Here is a 17601-nt window from a genome sequence, read left to right on the forward strand (position 1 = left end):
ACCGGAAGGCAAGCGCTCAGAGGGCTTACTGCCTCGGCCACCGGCGGGGGCGCGCAGGCGCGGCGCCCCTGTTTGTCGGCCCCGGAGAGGGGAGGAGGTACCGTCAAGTCAAACCCTAACCTTGCTGGAGCTAAACGGGCTTGACTTGGGCCGGGACAAGACACCAGTCCCCGTAGATCGCATTGTCTCAGAGTGGATGGCGGAAGCCCAGCCTTGAGATCATCGCTAGCCTGTCCGCTGGACCGACGGAACCGGCAGGCAGGCGTGCCCAAGCCACCCAGGGCCTAACGTCAGGTCCCCAGAAAGAAGGCTTTCTCTTCGCTTTGGAACTACAGCCGGATCAGACCGGAACCAGAGCCTTCACACGAAACAGAAGCCAGTGAAGTAGCCTGGTCCGGGCCTCCCGTCGGGGCCGAACAGGGACGAGGCCCCGGGGAGGCCCCTAGGCCACCTTCCTCACCTTCCCTTAAGCCAACGTCCGCCAGGAAGATGCAACGCGCCCTACCCGGTGCCCGCCAGCATCTGGGGGCCATCCTGGCCAGCGCCAGCGTGGTGGTGAAGGCACTGTGCGCCGTGGTACTATTTCTCTATCTGCTTTCCTTCGCTGTGGACACGGGCTGCTTGGCCGTCACCCCAGGCTACCTTTTTCCACCCAACTTCTGGATCTGGACCCTGGCCACCCATGGGCTCATGGAACAGCACCTGTGGGACGTGGCCATTAGCCTGACTACAGTGGTTGTGGCCGGGCGATTACTGGAGCCCCTCTGGGGAGCCTTGGAGCTGCTCATCTTCTTCTCGGTGGTGAATGTGTCAGTGGGGCTTCTGGGGGCCTTCGCCTACCTCCTCACCTACATGGCTTCCTTCAACTTGGTCTACCTGTTCACTATTCGTATCCATGGCGCCCTGGGCTTCCTAGGTGGTGTCCTGGTAGCCCTCAAGCAAACTATGGGAGACTGTGTGGTTCTGCGAGTGCCCCAGGTCCGCGTCAGCGTCGTTCCCATGCTATTGCTGGCGTTGCTGCTACTGCTCCGGTTGGCCACAGTGCTCCAGAGCCCAGCACTGGCTTCCTACGGCTTTGGGCTGCTATCAAGTTGGGTGTATCTTCGTTTCTATCAGCGCCATAGCCGGGGCCGAGGGGACATGGCTGATCATTTTGCTTTTGCCACCTTCTTCCCTGAGATCCTGCAACCAGTAGTGGGGCTGCTAGCGAACTTGGTGCATGGCCTCCTGGTGAAAGTAAAGATATGCCAGAAGACAGTGAAGCGCTATGATGTGGGAGCACCCTCGTCCATCACTATCAGCCTCCCAGGCACAGACCCTCAAGATGCGGAGCGCAGAAGGTACTGGGAACTTTTTCAAAATCTTGGCTAGCTAGACTATTGGTGTGGTCACATAACTATTGAGGTGTTTACTCAACTTAGGCCGGAGAGCTACAGGCAGATGTTGGGGGCAGCTTCAGAAAAAGGATTCAGGTTTTGGCCTTGAGGAGGAAACTCGGTATGTAGGTTTCTGGGCTCTAGTATGTGTATCTCACAACTTGGGCCGGTTAGCCTGTCTACAGAATGCCCAGTTACCTTTGGTCTTGCCTTACATCTCAGCACTGGTCCTGTGAGAGACAGAAACTGTTGACCCTTTTTCTCCTGTGATGGGAGACAGGGAAGGATGTCTTTGTCCTTAAGTCTTTCCCTTCTTAATGTAGAATGATTGGGGTGTTACTAAATTTACCCCTCTTCCCGGCGTGTCACCAACAGAGACAGGTTGTATGACCCGCTGCAGGAGCATAGCTACTGACCACAGCAGGCAGGTCAGGGACCTTTGCATTACCTACAAATACAGCATCAGTAATTTTACTGCATTTTTCACTGGACACTTTAGTCAGGACAGGAGGAAGCTTTTCTAATTCAGGTCTTATTTTCTGAGACCTATGGAGTCTTTACAGTGTTCCCAGCTCCCAGGAGAACCACAGCTCTGTGTCCACTGTAATTCCTGAGACTGTTCAGGAAGTTTCTCAGCAGCCTTATTCCTTAGCATTTGTCAAAAGTTCCTGCTTTTGTTCACCTGTGAAAGGGGTTCCTGACCCCAATGGAAGAATTCTCTCAGCTTCTTCTCCACTGAGGCTGTATAGCTGAGTGTAGACTCCTTCCTGGAAGGAGTCACCTGCTGGTACGTGTGGGAACACAGCCAGGGCATGCTGCAGGCCTAGTTCTGGGCCCGACAGCTTGAGTTTTTGGGGAAGTGTCCTAAAGACAACTCCATCTTGACCTTACTTAGTAGAGGAAATGGGCTGGGGGCTGAGTTTTTTAAGGACAGAGCTGTCCTTAGAGCTGTTCAGGTGGGACTGGGCCAGAGTTTGCCCTTGCCCCAGTGAGAAGTCTTGAATTTTGACAGTTGACTGGTCATTCAGAAAACCCCTCTCCAGGATCAAGAAAGTGGACAGAAAAAGAAGAGTGGGGATTGGCCCTAGAGGTGGGTTTCTGGCCCAGTCCGATGGTTGTTAGCCCATATGGGATGGGTGATAACCAGACAACTGTTATCCAACTGCGTGCCACTCTCAGACACAAAGGGCTACAAGGAGGAAAAAAATCCCACAGAGGTCTCTTACCTGTGACATAGTCACTGCTAGCAAGGACATCTCCAAGAGTAGCCTGTGGAGTGACAGGGAAGGCCTGGTGTGTTGAGGTTTTTAGTGCCTGTTTCCCTGCTGCCTTTTCTGTCCTTTTCCTTGGCATAGTAGAAACTTTAGGTCTTGGAAAGCCACAGGACAGCTTGTCCACCTGTGGTAGCAAGGAGGCCGTCAGGACCCACAACCAACGGCTGGAGTGGCCACTTCACCTTCTGTGGGCCAGAGTGCTGAACACTCAGAACCTTGTTCTCCACTGAGGCTGGGTAGCTCAACGTGTAGGGCACATCTTCCTTGAAGGAGTTTCCAGCTGGTATCAAGGTGTGGGAAAGCACCCAAGGCACACTGCAGGCCAATTCTGGGCTCTACAGCTTGAGACTTCTTGGGTGTCCTAAAGAAAATTTCCAAGGGTATTTTCCCACCTTTTCTCAAAATAATGCCTTTAAAAGTCTACCCTGTGGAAACAACAGACCCGGCTCTGTGGCCTGCCCACATGGCTGTTTCTCCTACAAAGACTCTGCTAAGGTCTGGGTGGCTTTGGGAAACCCTGCTAGGAAAATTGTCATAGGAAGGGTGATACAAGCTGATGCTGCTTCATAAAGAGCTCTTCCTGAGCCGAGCCTGGTGACAAAGTCCTCTGATCCCTGCTACACAGGAGGCTGAGACAGGAGATTCAAGGACTGCCTGCGCTACAGAGCTAGCTTGAAGCCAGTATGGACCTGCCTCAAAAAAAAAAAAAAAAAAAAAAAAGTGTGTGTTTTAAGGGCTGGGAATACAGCTCTGTGGTGGAGTGCTGGCCTTAGGTTTAATCCCTAGTGCCACAAAGTCAAATAACCCTGTCTGAGGAAATGACGCCTGTGCTCATACAGGACCAAAACATGCCAGTCCTGCCCAGAAGCACTACCTCTACCTGTCTTTAGCTCACAAACTCAGAAGTGGCCATGGTGGCTGGCCTGGTAGGCAGGCTGCCAACATCTAGGTAGCCTTCTCAGTCTGGGGGTGCCTTGGGTTTGCAGAGGCCTTGGGTCCTCATTCCAGCTGCCAAAGCAGATCCTGATCCAGGCTCTTAGACCTTGCATGGGGATGGGAAACGTGGGACTTTGGAGGCAAACCTCTTTGGTAGGAGGATTTGGCCTTGTTGAAGAAGGTTGCAGAGTGTGTTGGTTTCCCAAACCCAGTGTAATCTGCCTTTTCTCTTCTGGCTCCAGGCAACTGGCCCTGAAGGCTCTCAATGAGCGGCTGAAGAGGGTGGAGGATCAGTCAGCCTGGCCCAGCATGGACGACGACGAAGAGGAGGCTGGAGCAAAAACGGACAGTCCTCTGCCCTCAGAACAAGCTTCCACACCCCCAGGGATGGGGCCTGTCTCAGAATCCAGTCTCATCACCTTGGAGGCAGCTCCCCTACTCTAGACCACTCTTGAGTGCAGTTCTTCTGCTCCCATGCCTTCCCTGATCCGTCTCAGCTACTGCAGAGCACTGAGTGCTCTGAGGAGAGGGAGGAGGGTCTACTGGGGGTCCTGTGGCCTTCTGCTGTGTCTTACAACACTAACACAGGACCCTGTTGCTACCTGGTTCTGACTCCAGTCAACCACAATGCCAGGTACGGGGCCTCCGAGCATCAGCCTGTGCAGACCCCCGTTTGCAGTAAGATTGTACCTCAGCAGGTACAGTTCCTCACCAAGGAAGTGACTGCAGGGACACTGGTGCCACAGCTCCTGGGCCAGCCCTTACATCTGACACTGGTTGCCAACAGCCCTGAGCCAAGGCAAGGATTTGTATTTGCCAAAAAAGTTCTGGGGACCCAGCCAGTGTGGGTCTGCACATCCCTGCCCACCCCCAGACTGCATTCACATCAGGGTTTCTTGTGCCCTTCTGCTGTGGCAGTGACAACCGTGCCTAGCCGGGGCTGCCACAGCTCCCGGGTATTTTCTACAGGACCACCTGAGCGGGCCACCAAGCCCAGCTTCACAGTATCAATAAAGCAGTTCTTTGAGGTGTGGCTCTTGGGCTCCGTCAGGCCATCTGTGCAGCCCTCTCATCTTTATCAAATGCAAAGTTAAATGTGTTTTCTGGGTCCTAGGGCTCAGTTCCATGGCACCTGGCTAAGAATCCCTCTGCCCGTACCTCCTGTCTGTTAATACATGCCTGCTGCTGGGTAGTCTTGCCTGAGCCATCACCTTAGTCCCTTTCTCCTTTTTCCTCTCCTCTGTCTATTAGGAAGACTCTGAGCCAGTGGACCTGACAGCTGAAGGCCTCTCCATCATTAGGCGCTGGCTTAGGCAGGGCATGGTGGCACATATTTATAATCTGTGTCTCAAAAAGACAAAACCTAGGGGCTGAAGGTGTAGCTCGGTTGATAGAGCATTGCTTAGCATTTCAAGCTATGTACACACATGGCATGTATGTACACGTGTATGTATGTACACACATGGCATGTATGTACACGTGTATGTGTGTACACACATGGCATGTATGTACACGTGTGTGTATGTATGTACACACATGGTACATGCATACACCTAAAGTCCTAGCACTGAGGTGGAGCAGGATCGCATCTAAAGTTGAGTATCATCCTTGGCCACATACTGAGTTCAGAGCCCACTTGGGAGATTTGAAAGCTTGTCTCAAAAACAGAAAGCAAGTTTCTCTTCTTCATGATTCCACTTCTTTTTCCTTTCTGAGACGGGGTCTTACTGTGGCCTGGAGCTCACAGAGATCCGCACGCCATCACAACTGACCATGGCTCGACTCCTAAGTTGTGCCCTGTATGTGACACCTGTAGACACAGTCCATCTCCTGTCACTGGCCATAGTCTCCAGATTCCAGCACAGGTAGCTGGAAACAGCTGTGCAGTCCACATGTAGCCTCCTAATGCACTGGGTATCAGAGGAGGTTTTCTGGCAGGTTCTGAGGACTCCCACATGAAGAGGGTCCCCACCTTACCCAGCTGACATTCTCTCACAGCGATCCCCAACTCTACGCTGCTCCCAACAGGTTTTCAGGGGTTTGTTTGCTTGTTTATTTTACTTTGTTTTTTTCTCCATGATTTCTGGACATACCAGTACAAATATAAGCTGTATGGCTGCTGAGGAGACTGTTGTAACCCCAACTTCATCCAGACACATGATCCATGCTCCCCCTGGGTTGACAGCAAGAAAAGGGAGACACTCTAGCGTGAGGAGCAAAAATGTCACAGATCTACCCCTGAGTGCCCTAGTACCTGAAATGTCCCCTCACCCAGTCAGCCGTGAGAGTCCAGCAGGTTCCCAGCTCCTGGTCCTATGCTGAGGTACAAATCCAGGCTTCCTGACAGCTGTCAAGTGCTCACGGTTGGATCCTCTTGCGGTACAGGTAGGCATTGCTCACTTGGTTCATAATTACCAAGCTGGTAAGGATGGGACACAATGCAGCCAGGTACCAGGCACCACCAGTGACAGTGGCAGTGAACCAGAGTGAGCACATGCCCAACAGGAGGCTGGCACTGCCCAGCAGGTAGCCCACCAACCCAGAAGTGGCATGGTAGAGTTTCAGCTTTGCCAGGGGCCATCGGGGCAGCAACTTGGGGTAGAGCAGCCCCACGCCCCCTGAACACTGCAGACCTGCCCACAGCACAGCTAATAGCCCTGCCTGCCCATGTCGAGTGGTCAGGTGTGCTTTGCCAAGCTGCTCTTTGTGGAGGATAACAAGACCTAGACCCAGCAGGGCACAGAGTAGGGCTAACAGCTGTAGTACCCAGTGGCAGCGTGCTCGGACCTTCCGTGAGAGGGAGCGCAGCAGAGAACTCTCAGGAGAGAACATCAGGAGTGCCTCTGTCATCAGGAAGGAGAACTGAGGAGACAGAAACTCAAGTGAACTCTAAGCAGTTAACCCTCCATAGTGGTGCAACCCTCTTCCCTTCCCTTCCCCCAAGGGCAACACCCTGCATTTGGTGAGACAGTGGAAGGCCCTGTGTGGCACAAAAGAGCTGCCGCTCCAGACTTCTTCCTAGGTGCTTTTCTGAAATGTCACCTCTGCTACATTACCCAGCAAACAAGGTTTGAGACGTGGCAGTTATAAATGATTCACAAGCTTTGTTTCCCTCCCACGGGGCAGGATACAATTTCTTGGCAGGAGTTGGCCACATGAGCGCACTGTTTCAGGGATAATTAGATGCATCACTATAGATTAAGGTTTTTAGGGACAGAGCTACCTCCAAAAGCCATTTCTCAGCTTCCTAGCTGGAGGTGAGAAGCCTCCGTTCTGTGCTTGGTTGAGCTTCACCTGTTTGTCCTGGGTCTTGAATACTGTTTTCAAGCCTTGGAAATACGTCAGAAGTAGTAGTGGGAACATGCAGCTCCTCTAAGCTAGCACTAAATGCCTTCAAGGATTCTGAGGGTCACCACCCATGCCCACGTTCTCCCCATAAAAGAAACCCAGGCCCACTACTTACAGCCAGAGACATAAGAACGGGGTGCCAGGAGAATAGACCTGGAATGAGAAGAGGATGCCTCATGGATCTGAGGGAAAAAGAAACCAGCATACTGGTCTCTATGGGCTGGGTATGGACAGCCCATCCATCACCTAAGGGAGTGTCAAAATAGGAGCCTCTTCCTGTCACAAGCTCATCTTACCCACCCCCTAATCTCTTCCTGGGACAGAAAGCATGCTTTGCCACTCCCCTGGCGGTTCCCTCCAGCCTCCCCATAAGTCAGGAATGAAGTACCAAGTCAAAGAAGGAGAAGCCATGGATTCTAAAGTTTGGCCAGGCTGGCAGAGTCCCCACACTGATCTGCTCTACCCAGGACGTTAAATACCTTCAACAGAGAATATTCCTCAGGCAGTCAATCCTGTTCCCAGGAGTTACGCCCATCATTTCCTACTGCCCCCTGTTCCCCAAGAGAAGTGGCTTTTCCCTTACCATAAGTCGACTATGAATTCTACTTACTGGAGCCAGGTCTGGCAAGCACAGCCACAAAGATGGTAAAGCCTAACGCCACAAGGTGGGCTGCAGCCCCAGAGGCAGTGCGCAAAGCTCGGTAGATGTGCGACTCCGTCTCCACAGAAAGGGCCATGGTCAGCCCAGCCGATAGCTGCACAGCCTGAAAGCATCGTAGGTGTTGGCAAGAGTGCCCACTGTCCACGCCTCTCACTGGGGACAGTAATTCAAGGCAGGAATGGCACCTTTTCCCGGAGAAGTTATGACAGGAGCAGAGCAATGCCGGCACCAACAGTCCCAACTTTAGCAGAGTTTACCTGTCAAACACCTGTATTTGAAGTGGTACTGATCGCACCTTCCAAGTGGAAGGAAGACTACAAGTCCCAGAATGCAGCACGTCATCGTTAGCCGGAACGGAAGGCGTGGAGCACTACGGGAATTGTATTTCCCAGCTGCTTTCCTACCTAAGCGTGAATCTCTTTGCACATTGCCTCCCCATGTGCACCTGGCACGCTGTACCTCCACCGTAGAATTTTGCCTTCCTCACCTGCTTCTTAGGTTCGACGCAGTGACTTCTTCCAAAATAAACTGGACCCTCGGGCCCGTCGGCCGCGCCACCGCTCCGTTACGGAGGCGCCTCACTTCCGGGTGCGATGTCTACCCACCCAAGACTTCCTGGGACAAGCCCCCTCCCATCCCATCCAGCGGCAGCCACGCCCCCCGAGTCGCCCTGCGCAGGCGCTGTTGAGTTGACGGCTCCTTTGGTTTTCGCTCACAAACCTGTGTGACCTAGCCAGGCCTCTTTCTCTTTTTGACAGGTATTCCAAGGGGTGGAGGCGACCACCACACGAAAAACAAGGATTACAGACTTGGGTCCAGACAGCACCATGGGCAGCAGCTGCCGCATCGAATGCATATTTTTCAGCGAGTTCCACCCAACGCTGGGACCCAAAATTACCTATCAGGTGCTTTCCACAGTCCCGGGACTAGGCGAGGGGAGGGATGCTCTCTGGAGCTCAGCTGGCCCCCTGGAGGGGTTGTGGTTCATCCACGCATGCCATCCCATTCACAGATTCCTTGAGGGTACACAGACCCAGGTCTCTGGTTTCTAGTGTGGGGGAAGAGTTTTGTCCCTACAACTGAATTGGGCTCTAGGTTTCAGGGAGGTGCTAGGTCTCATGAAGATTTAGATGACCCAAGAGAAACACTGAACTGAGGCATATGATATGTAAAAGTCAGGTGAGTGTAGAAAGGGTATTCCAGGTGGTTGGAATAGTGAGAAGTCAAGGAAGCTTGCCAAAACCTAGCATGTGTTTGGGTGCACAATAATCTACGGGGTGGATGAGGAAAAGAAAGCAGTAGAGGGACCTGTGCCTGGGTGAGATGTAAAAACCACCCAGTCCCAATGTCCACTGAGTGACCTCTCGCCGCGCCTTCTCCAGGTCCCCGAGGACTTCATCTCCCGAGAGCTGTTTGACACTGTCCAAGTGTACATCATCACCAAGCCCGAGCTACAGAACAAGCTCATCACTGTGTGAGGCCTTAGTTGGGTGGGAGCAAAGGGGTCCCAGCCTGGCTTGGGGGGGGGGGGGGAGCAGGCTGACTCTGTTCTACCCATCCAGCACAGCCATGGAGAAGAAGCTGATTGGCTGTCCCGTGTGCATCGAACACAAGAAGTACAGCCGCAATGCTCTCCTCTTCAACCTGGGCTTCGTGTGTGACGCGCAAGCTAAGACTTGTGCTCTCGAACCCATTGTTAAAAAGCTGGCTGGCTACTTGACCACACTGGAGGTCTGCAGCAAGATGGGCATGGGTGGGTGCGCGGTGGGAACAGTTGGGAAGAGAGTTCCTGGGTCTCTAATCCCCAGGCTCCAGCAACTAGCTCAGAGTGCTGCCAGCCGGTAGCTTGGGGTCTCCTCACTCCCTATGCTGTCCATGTTCTATCCAGCTTGAAAGCAGCTTTGTGTCCACCGAGGAGAGCAAGCAGAAGCTAGTGCCCATCATGACCATCTTACTGGAAGAACTAAATGCCTCTGGCCGGTGCACTCTACCCATCGGTATGCCCGCCTCTGCCAGGATGTCAGATGAATACAGCCACTGGAGCAGGAGGAGGAGAGGATTCTTGAATAAGTTGGTGGGCAAAAATAGCCATGGGTTGACACAGTGACATCTGAGGGTCCAGGGTATAGTGTTGCTGGGGTTGGGGGAGCAGCCAGCAGAACTTTTCAGTTCTGCTTCTTGGCTACATCCATCCTCCTCTCTGGACCTCAGTTTCTCGCTCCATAAAAGAGGAATAATGATCCATCCACGATCCACCTCAGTTAATGCTGGGAGATTTAGATAGTCATTGAGGGTTCTTTGGGAAAGACGGCACTGAGGATGCGGGTGGGGTCCCCTGCAGATGAATCCAACACCATCCACTTGAAGGTGATTGAGCAGCGGCCTGACCCTCCCGTCGCACAGGAGTACGATGTGCCTGTCTTTACAAAGGACAAAGAAGATTTCTTCAGCTCGCAGTGGGACCTCACCACACAGCAGGTATACTAGCCCTCTTTTAGGGATTACCTCCTTGATCTGTCCACAATCTTAGCCCTGGGTCAGCCCTTGCTGACCCTGCCTTGCTCTGTACAGATCCTGCCCTACATTGATGGATTTCGCCATGTCCAGAAGATCTCCGCTGAGGCAGATGTGGAGCTCAACCTGGTGCGCATTGCCATTCAGAACCTGCTGTGAGTGAAGAAGACACAGCTAATGACTATTATGGAGCCCCTAGCCCAGGGAGAGCCAAAGGACACCGAGAGTGAGGGAGGGAAGGCTTGGAGTCTGGAAGCTAAGCAGAGCTCTTTCCCCCTAGGTACTATGGTGTTGTGACACTGGTATCCATCCTCCAGGTAGGTGAGTCTGGGATGCAGTTGAGTAAAATGTGAACTATATGGCTGGGCCTGATCAAGCCAGACTCCCAAGCACATCGCTCAGGCCCTTGTGACCCCTGCTGTGTTCTAGTATTCCAATGTGTATTGCCCAACGCCAAAAGTCCAGGACCTAGTTGATGACAAGTCCCTGCAGGAGGCATGTCTGTCCTACGTCACCAAACAAGGTAATGGCAGTCTCTGGGGGTGGGGGTGGGGGGCTCATCTAGGAAGGACAGGACCTCGTAGGATTAACCCTGTTACCTACAGGGCACAGAAGGGCCAGTCTCCGAGATGTGTTCCAGCTATACTGCAGCCTGAGCCCTGGGACCACCGTGCGAGATCTCATCGGCCGCCACCCCCAGCAGTTACAACATGTTGATGAAAGGTCAGACAGGCATTCTCAGGCATGGCGGGTTGGACTGTCCTGGGTCTCTCTGGAAGAGTCTCGAGTCAAGTAGGAAACAGGGGATTCCCTGAGAGTAGAAGTATGTGGTCTGGACAGATGGGGAGTTTGGAGACCTGTCTAGCCCATAACGCACCAAAGGGTTAGCACGTCTGGAATATCAATCACTACTCCCTCCCCCGCAATCACTCAGGAAGCTGATCCAGTTTGGGCTTATGAAGAACCTCATCCGGAGACTACAGAAATATCCAGTCCGAGTGTCTCGGGAGGAGCGGAGCCACCCTGCCCGGCTTTACACAGGCTGCCACAGCTATGATGAGATCTGCTGCAAGACAGGTGGACAGGCAGGGCAGGCTAGGGGAGGGGAGAGGAGGGCTGACTGCCCATGCCAGGGCTGCTGACCTTGCCTTGCTTACACCCCCTAGGCATGAGCTACCATGAGCTGGACGAGCGACTAGAAAATGACCCCAACATCATCATCTGCTGGAAGTGAGGCCGGCTGACTGGAGCGTGTTACTATGGCTACTTGCCCCTAGCAAGCCCTCATTAGTCCACGGGGGCTAGACCAGTAGGCTAGTACATATGGTCTGGAGGGTGGGCCTCAGTTTTGTAAATAAAAGTCATGCGTTTCATCCTCTGGAATATTGAGTACTGCCTCAGCCAACAACTAGAGACCAGTGAATGTGAAAGCCATGTCAACTGGCCAGGGCTGGCCAGAGCGCCATCTAGTGGAAAGAAATGTCAATTAAACAAGCCAAGGGTTTTGGCTTTTTGTTTGTTTGGTTTGGGTTGTTTTGGTTTTTATGGGGGAGGGGGAGGGGGAGGGGGAGGAAGTTGATTTTTTTGAGACAGGGTCGTACTGTGTAACTGTGGCTGTCCTGGGATTCGCTACATCGTAGCCCAGGCTGGCCTACTCAGAGAGCTGACTACCTTTACATCCAGGTGCTGGGATTAAGCCACACCTAGATTTTTTTTTTTTTTTTAAGATTTATTTTTTTATTTTATGCATATGAGCACACCACCATTGCTCTCTTCAGACACACCAGAAGAGGGCACCAGACCCCATTACAGATGGTTGTGAGCCACCATGTGGTTGCTGGGAATTGAACTCAGGACCTCTGGAAGAGCAGTTGGTGTTCTTAACCGCTGAGCCATCTCTCCAGCCCCACACCTAGATTTTTTTTAATGGTTTTTTGTTTGTTTTTTGTCTCATTGGTGGTGAATACAGGGTGGAACTGAGGCAGGCTTTTATATAGTACAGACTGGTCTGGAATTTCCTGGCTTGAACTTCTGATTCTCCTGCCTTGGTCTCCTGAGTATTAGGATTATAGGTTTATGTTCCCACAGCCACATATGCAGTCCTGGGGAGGCGTTGTGCGTGCTAGACAGTCAGGTACTCTGCTACAAGCACAGCTCTGGCCTGTAAACTGAAAGAACTAGAATCAGGTAAGATGGACATAATATACTGGGACAAGAGCAAAAATTGTTGTGTATTAGATTGCCAAGGAAGATCTGCGTGACTTGAGCTGAACCTTGAAGAAATAAGACTATTCCAGAAGAAATAAGGCGAGGGCCAATGTGGTGGTGCATTGCTTGTAATGCTAACACTAAGGAGGTTGACACAAGAGAATTGCTTCAAGTTTAAGGACAGCTTGGACTATATAGAGTTAAAGCCAGCCTGGGTGACATAGTCAGACCCTATCTCAAAAAGCCTGTATGAGGAACTCAGGGAAAGCCCATGAGGTTGGAACGTGGAAAATAAGTACGGTGGGACTCGCCTGAATCCCCAACACTTGAGAAGCTGACCAAGAAGGAAAATTTTAAACCAGCCCTGGCTCTACAGTGAGCTCCTTGTTGGTCTTGGCTTTGAGACCCTGTTTCAAAGAAAAAGGAGGGGGTACTAGGGAGATGGCTCACACACAAACATAGTTTTAAAATAAAAGAGAGAGGGACAAAAATTGAAGCACAGGGGTAGGAGAGGGTGAGAAGTAGGTTCTTCAGAGCAGCTGGCTGTGGTCTAGTATTTTGGGTGCCAGCGCCATCCTCGAGGGAGGAATGTTAGGTGTACATCATTAGAACTCATGGCTGCTGGCCCGAGCATGGTAGCGCATGCCTTAATTTCAGCACTAAAGAGACAAAGCAGAGGCCGATGGAGCTCTTTGACTTGAAGGCCAGTTTGGTATAAATAGGAAGTTCCCTGCCAGCCTGTGTCATAAAGTAAAACAAAAAAATGAAAGACTCGGCTGCTGAGACCGCTGTAACTGCCCTATCAAGGGGCTAAGACAGTGCAGCTGCCGGAGTTGGTGAGGATCCGAGTTAATTCACAGCTGTGCAAGCCCTGGGGAGGTGTGGCCAGCGGGTCTCCCGTCTGGGGCTGCTTATTGGCGGTGAAGTGGGCGTGGCAAGAGTGGCATCGGGACAAAACTACGCAGGCGCCAAGCTCCCTGGTTTCCATGGCGACGAGGACTCCCACGCTTCAACGGCTTAGCAACTGTCCTGTCCCAAGACTTTGGTACCCGCCGGTGGACTCTGTGGTCCTAAGTGTTTCAGTTTCCCGTATTCCGACTGATTCCTGAAACCAGAGGAATCTTGGCCCCTGGCATGGGTGACCTGGAGTTGCTGCTGCCTGGGGAGGCGGAGGTGCTGGTGCGGGGACTGTGCAGCTTCCAGCTTCGGGAGATGGGATCTGAAGGGTGAGGCAGCTGCAACAGGGGGAGTCACCTGGTTGTTTAGTGGAGGAGCTTGAAACTGACATTGGAGAAGGGGTTATTAGTGTGGAGGGGTCTCCAGGTGGGTAGGCAAAGCTCTCTGAGTTATAAGGGTGTGGACCCGATGCCCCTCTGGCCCCAGGACAGGATCATGATAGGCTTCTAGTAGGATCCAGCCCCATCCTCACTCCCGTTGCACATCTGGACACCCAGTGTACACACATCCCTTCGGGGGCAGGTGGAATAAACAGCATGAGAACCTGGAGAAGCTGAACATGCAGGCCATCCTTGATGCAACTGTCAGCCAGGCTGAGCCCATCCAGGAACTGCTGGTCACCCATGGGAAGGTACGTCCAGGTCCCAGGCGGGATTTCTGCCTTCCTACTGTACTTCCTGGGGACACTGGGCACCTGTTCTTTCTTCTGGCCTGGTATACCTGTCATTCCTAAGAAAATATGTTTGTTTGTTTGTTTTTTGGTTTTTCGAGACAGGGTTTCTCTGTATAGCTGTCCTGGAACTCACTCTGTAGACCAGGCTGGCCTCGAACTCAGAAATCCGCCTGTCTCTGCCTCCCAAGTGCTGGGATTAAAGGCGTGCACCACCACTGCCCGGCTAATATGTTTGTTTTATTTTGAGATAAGGTGTTGATCTTATGGGCTAATGGCTAATGGATCATAATTTTCCTGCTTCTGCCTCCCAAGTGTCGGGGCTGCAGGCATGCCTCATTGTACCTGGCTACATTTCCTATTGTACCCTTAGTGGATGCAAGGGTTAATTAGGGAGACCATCATGGATCCTAGGCTCCAGGGGAAGTGCTCAAGTGCTGACATGAGCCTGAGTTGACTGTAAGGCCAAAGAGATCCTAAGAAGGAAGTGAGGCTTTCCAAATGGGGAAGGAGGAGAAAGTAGAAGCCAGGAAGCTAGCTGCCTGGCTGGAGGATGGGCCAGGGGCAGTGCTAGTTCCCCCTGCAAGAGAAAAGTAGAGCTAGGTAGCAGGGGTTGGCCTAGGAACAGGGCACAGTAAAGGTCCTCAGTAGGAGTGAAGCCAAGTGACAAAGACCAGAGAAAGTTTGGACAGGAAGAGGAGAGCAGCCCTAAAGCAGGAGATACCTGGATGGAGGGTGGGGTACGATGCAAAAGGACCGTGAAGGTCATTCAGTGGAAACCCAAGAGAGTTGGAGACTTAAGCTGGTCTAAAGCCAGGACAAGAGCTGGGAGGCCAAGGCAGGTCCATTTAACCCCTGCTCTCCCCTGCCCTTCGCAGATCCCAACGCTGGTGGAGGAGCTGATCGCGGTGGAGATGTGGAAACAGAAGGTCTTCCCCGTGCTGTGCCGGCTGGAGGACTTCAAGCCTCAGAACACCTTCCCCATATACATGGTGGTGAGCTGGGCCCTCAGCGTCCTGAGCCAGGAGAGATATCGTACAACCCATCTCTCCCTCTCAGCCCAGCTCTGTCCTCTTCGACAGGTACATCATGAGGCTTCCATCATCAATCTCCTAGAGACGGTGTTCTTCCACAAGGTGAGTCACTCTCCCTCCAAGAGGCTACTCTGCAGGCCAGAGCCTGGTGAGATATGTCTGTCAGGGAGGGCATCAAACCCCAGAAAATTTCCTCCCTGAACCCCCCCCCCAGGAGGTGTGTGAGTCTGCAGATGACCAGGTCTTGGACCTAGTAGACTATTGCCACCGCAAGCTGATACTGCTAGTGGCCCGGAAAGGCGGTGGTGACCTGTCTGAAGAAGAACGGTCCCTGGACAGTACCCCTATGCAAGTAAGCTAAGGTTTCCTGGACTTAGCAAAATCTCGATGTGAGCTCTCTCCGGCCTCCACAGGCAGAGTGAATACTGTGTGCCTGTGCCCCCAACCCCTACCATCAGGAGCTGCAGAAGCAGGCAGAGATGATGGAATTTGAGATCTCCCTGAAAGCCCTCTCCGTGCTTCGCTACATCACAGATTGCGTGGATAGGTGGGCCACCCTCCAGGGCTGGGGCACACAATAACGGGCTGTGAGTCCTGGCCCATAGCCTCTGCTGACAGTCCTTCTATCCTGCCCCTAGCCTTTCCCTGAGCACACTGAACCGAATGCTTACAACTCACAACTTGCCCTGCCTCCTGGTGGAACTGCTGGAACACAGTCCCTGGAGACGGCGAGAAGGAGGTAAGGCTCTCCCCACTTAGCCTAAGACGTAACTGGCCGTTTCTAGAACATCCTTCAGGATCAATGGAAGTGTACAGCGTACACATTGAGGATACTGGGGTGCCTTACCGGAGACGGGACTAGATTTCAACTCTGAGGCAGACAAGTCCTGTGAGTCATTTATTGAAAACTCAACCTTGTTCCAACAAGTCTGGTGGCCCAGGCTTTCTGACCTTGCTAGGCAGTGGACAGTCCTCTGGACAACACACTCTCAAAGAGAATACAACTCCTGCATCCAGTAAGCTGGTTCTCCTCCCCAGGCAAGCTGCAGCATTTTGAGAGTGGCCGATGGCAGACAGTGGCCCCTTCAGAGCAGCAAAAGCTGAACAAGCTGGATGGGCAAGTATGGATCGCCCTGTACAATCTACTGCTCAGCCCTGAGGCCCGAGCCCGGTACTGCCTTACAAGCTTTGCCAAGGGACAGCTGCTTAAGGTGGAGAACTCAAAGACCCTCCCCATCAGCACTGCCCCACCCCACCCTGCCCCACCCCCACATAGCATCTTTGCCTGTCCCTGTCTGTTTTCTACAACTTGGGCTTCAGGGGAGCTGCTAAGATGCAAACCCTCCAAGTACTCTCAGCCCAACTTGAGGACTTCCTGTCTCTTGGCCCTCCGGCTAGGAACAGTTCCTCAATGGCCTTCCCTGGATACCTTGCAGCTTCAGGCCTTCCTCACTGACACGCTGCTTGACCAGCTGCCCAACCTTGCTGATCTGAAGGGTTTCCTGGCCCACCTGTCCCTGGTTGAAACCCAGCCCCCTAAGAAGGACCTAGTGTTAGAACAGGTAAGCCCTGAAAAAATTAGATGCTTGGGGCCAGTCTACCTTTCCAGTTCCTTCTTCCCTGTCTCCATGACGCTCTTTTAGATCCCGGAAATCTGGGATCGGCTGGAGCGAGAGAACAGAGGCAAGTGGCAGGCTATTGCCAAGCACCAGCTTCAGCATGTCTTCAGCCTCTCCGAGAAGGATCTTCGTCAACAAGCACAGAGGTAAAGTCCACTGAGTGGCTGAAGTCACGTGCATAGGGCGAAGAAGGGGAAGGTCTCCCAGTGCTTCTGTGCGCTTACCTGCCAGGTCCATTCAGATCTTTTTGACTCCTCCCCCAGGTGGGCTGAAACCTACAGGCTGGATGTCCTAGAGGCAGTAGCTCCGGAGAGGCCTCGCTGTGCCTACTGCAATGCAGAGGCCTCCAAGCGCTGCTCCAGATGCCAGAATGCGTGGTATTGCTGCAGGTGAGGGGATCCCGGGACCTTAGTTCTTCCTAAGCTCCGACCCTGGGTCCTCCCACAACCCGTGTCATTGTCATACAACCCACCCCGCTGCAGAGATTGTCAAGTCAAGCACTGGGAGAAGCACGGAAAGACATGTGTTCTAGCAGCCCAAGGTGACAGAGCCAAGTGAAGGCTGTAGCTGCTGAAAGCCGTCAGAAGAGCACACCCAGAATGTGACTCTGAGCTTCAGGGATTCTTGCCTGGCCCCTGTCAGACCTCAATTTCCCTGGTGAGGAGCACAGCTGAGTCAAGTAGAGCTGCAAACCACTACACACAAGCGAAGGCTCTTCACTTCCTGCCCCACCCAGAGAATACGTAGAGGACCAGGCCACAGCATCAGCAAACTGGCAGACAGAATGGGGGGTGGGAGGGCGCCGGTGGTAAGCAAGGGCCGGATGTGGAGACCCTCTTCCTTTCTCACAATAAAGAGGACTCATGAAACGCATCAGTGCGGCGCTTTACAGTCATCCTTGGGGGCGGGGGAGAAGGGGCGATGGGGCAAAGACTGGACGGAAAGACTGGGAAGGGGCTCTTTGAAAGGGTCCACCCTTGTGCCGTGTCCCGCCCACAAGTCCA

General features: G+C 52.9%; 4 protein-coding genes across 11 annotated transcripts; 3 read left to right on the top strand and 1 right to left on the bottom strand.

Annotated features, from left to right (window-relative positions):
- Positions 1-4619, top strand: Tmem115 (transmembrane protein 115). The gene is made up of 2 exons (XM_034484466.2): positions 1-1340; positions 3829-4619. The coding sequence occupies exons 1-2, from the start codon at positions 490-492 to the stop codon at positions 4028-4030; spliced, it is 1053 nt and encodes a 350-aa protein (XP_034340357.1). The 5' UTR covers positions 1-489; the 3' UTR covers positions 4031-4619.
- A 996-nt stretch (positions 4620-5615) lies between these two features.
- On the bottom strand, positions 5616-8234 carry Cyb561d2 (cytochrome b561 family member D2). 4 transcript variants are annotated; one of them, XM_034484084.2, is made up of 4 exons: positions 8083-8234; positions 7545-7698; positions 7050-7087; positions 5616-6448 (listed from the first exon to the last, which is right to left on the bottom strand). In XM_034484084.2, exons 2-4 carry the CDS (start codon positions 7669-7671, stop codon positions 5945-5947), a joined length of 669 nt encoding a protein of 222 aa, XP_034339975.1. In that variant the 5' UTR covers positions 7672-7698; positions 8083-8234; the 3' UTR covers positions 5616-5944. The 4 variants fall into 4 exon arrangements, with proteins under 4 accessions (XP_034339975.1, XP_034339977.2, XP_076774233.1 ...); XM_034484086.2 differs by lacking the exon at positions 8083-8234 and adding an exon at positions 7853-8072 and having other exon boundaries at positions 7050-7116; XM_076918118.1 differs by lacking the exon at positions 8083-8234 and adding an exon at positions 7853-7906.
- A 33-nt stretch (positions 8235-8267) lies between these two features.
- Nprl2 (NPR2 like, GATOR1 complex subunit) lies at positions 8268-11492 on the top strand. The gene is made up of 11 exons (XM_034484648.2): positions 8268-8500; positions 8978-9069; positions 9158-9326; positions 9484-9592; positions 9937-10073; positions 10167-10264; positions 10390-10426; positions 10539-10632; positions 10715-10832; positions 11044-11186; positions 11276-11492. The coding sequence occupies exons 1-11, from the start codon at positions 8423-8425 to the stop codon at positions 11341-11343; spliced, it is 1143 nt and encodes a 380-aa protein (XP_034340539.1). The 5' UTR covers positions 8268-8422; the 3' UTR covers positions 11344-11492.
- Positions 11493-13073: 1581 nt separating this feature from the next.
- Zmynd10 (zinc finger MYND-type containing 10) lies at positions 13074-17470 on the top strand. Of its 5 annotated transcripts, none has more exons than XM_076917792.1 (12): positions 13074-13543; positions 13797-13905; positions 14823-14939; positions 15027-15080; positions 15193-15330; positions 15437-15525; positions 15617-15717; positions 16017-16099; positions 16415-16540; positions 16622-16743; positions 16861-16986; positions 17080-17470. In XM_076917792.1, exons 1-12 carry the CDS (start codon positions 13452-13454, stop codon positions 17153-17155), a joined length of 1233 nt encoding a protein of 410 aa, XP_076773907.1. In that variant the 5' UTR covers positions 13074-13451; the 3' UTR covers positions 17156-17470. The 5 variants fall into 5 exon arrangements, with proteins under 5 accessions (XP_076773907.1, XP_034340019.1, XP_076773908.1 ...); XM_034484128.2 differs by having other exon boundaries at positions 13082-13543; positions 16017-16189; XM_076917793.1 differs by having other exon boundaries at positions 13085-13543; positions 13772-13905; positions 16017-16189.
- Positions 17471-17601: the final 131 nt, after the last annotated feature.

The sequence above is a fragment of the Arvicanthis niloticus genome, chromosome 21 (genome assembly GCF_011762505.2).
Source record: "Arvicanthis niloticus isolate mArvNil1 chromosome 21, mArvNil1.pat.X, whole genome shotgun sequence".
Classification (NCBI taxonomy): Eukaryota; Metazoa; Chordata; class Mammalia; order Rodentia; family Muridae; genus Arvicanthis; species Arvicanthis niloticus.

Coding starts and splice junctions, on each gene's coding strand:
- Tmem115 (XM_034484466.2), top strand. CDS start 490: ATGCAACGCGCCCTACCCGGTGCCCGCCAGCATCTGGGGGCCATCCTG. Junction 1,341..3,828: donor CAAGATGCGGAGCGCAGAAG/GTACTGGGAACT, acceptor TTCTGGCTCCAG/GCAACTGGCCCTGAAGGCTC.
- Cyb561d2 (XM_034484086.2), bottom strand. CDS start 7,937: ATGACGTGCTGCATTCTGGGACTTGTAGTCTTCCTTCCACTTGGAAGG. Junction 7,699..7,852: donor CAAATACAGGTGTTTGACAG/GTAAACTCTGCT, acceptor CGATGCTTTCAG/GCTGTGCAGCTATCGGCTGG. Junction 7,117..7,544: donor GCTTGCCAGACCTGGCTCCA/GTAAGTAGAATT, acceptor TTTTTCCCTCAG/ATCCATGAGGCATCCTCTTC.
- Nprl2 (XM_034484648.2), top strand. CDS start 8,423: ATGGGCAGCAGCTGCCGCATCGAATGCATATTTTTCAGCGAGTTCCAC. Junction 8,501..8,977: donor GACCCAAAATTACCTATCAG/GTGCTTTCCACA, acceptor CGCCTTCTCCAG/GTCCCCGAGGACTTCATCTC. Junction 11,187..11,275: donor TGAGATCTGCTGCAAGACAG/GTGGACAGGCAG, acceptor TACACCCCCTAG/GCATGAGCTACCATGAGCTG.
- Zmynd10 (XM_034484128.2), top strand. CDS start 13,452: ATGGGTGACCTGGAGTTGCTGCTGCCTGGGGAGGCGGAGGTGCTGGTG. Junction 15,081..15,192: donor AGACGGTGTTCTTCCACAAG/GTGAGTCACTCT, acceptor CCCCCCCCCCAG/GAGGTGTGTGAGTCTGCAGA. Junction 16,190..16,414: donor CCAAGGGACAGCTGCTTAAG/GTGGAGAACTCA, acceptor GATACCTTGCAG/CTTCAGGCCTTCCTCACTGA.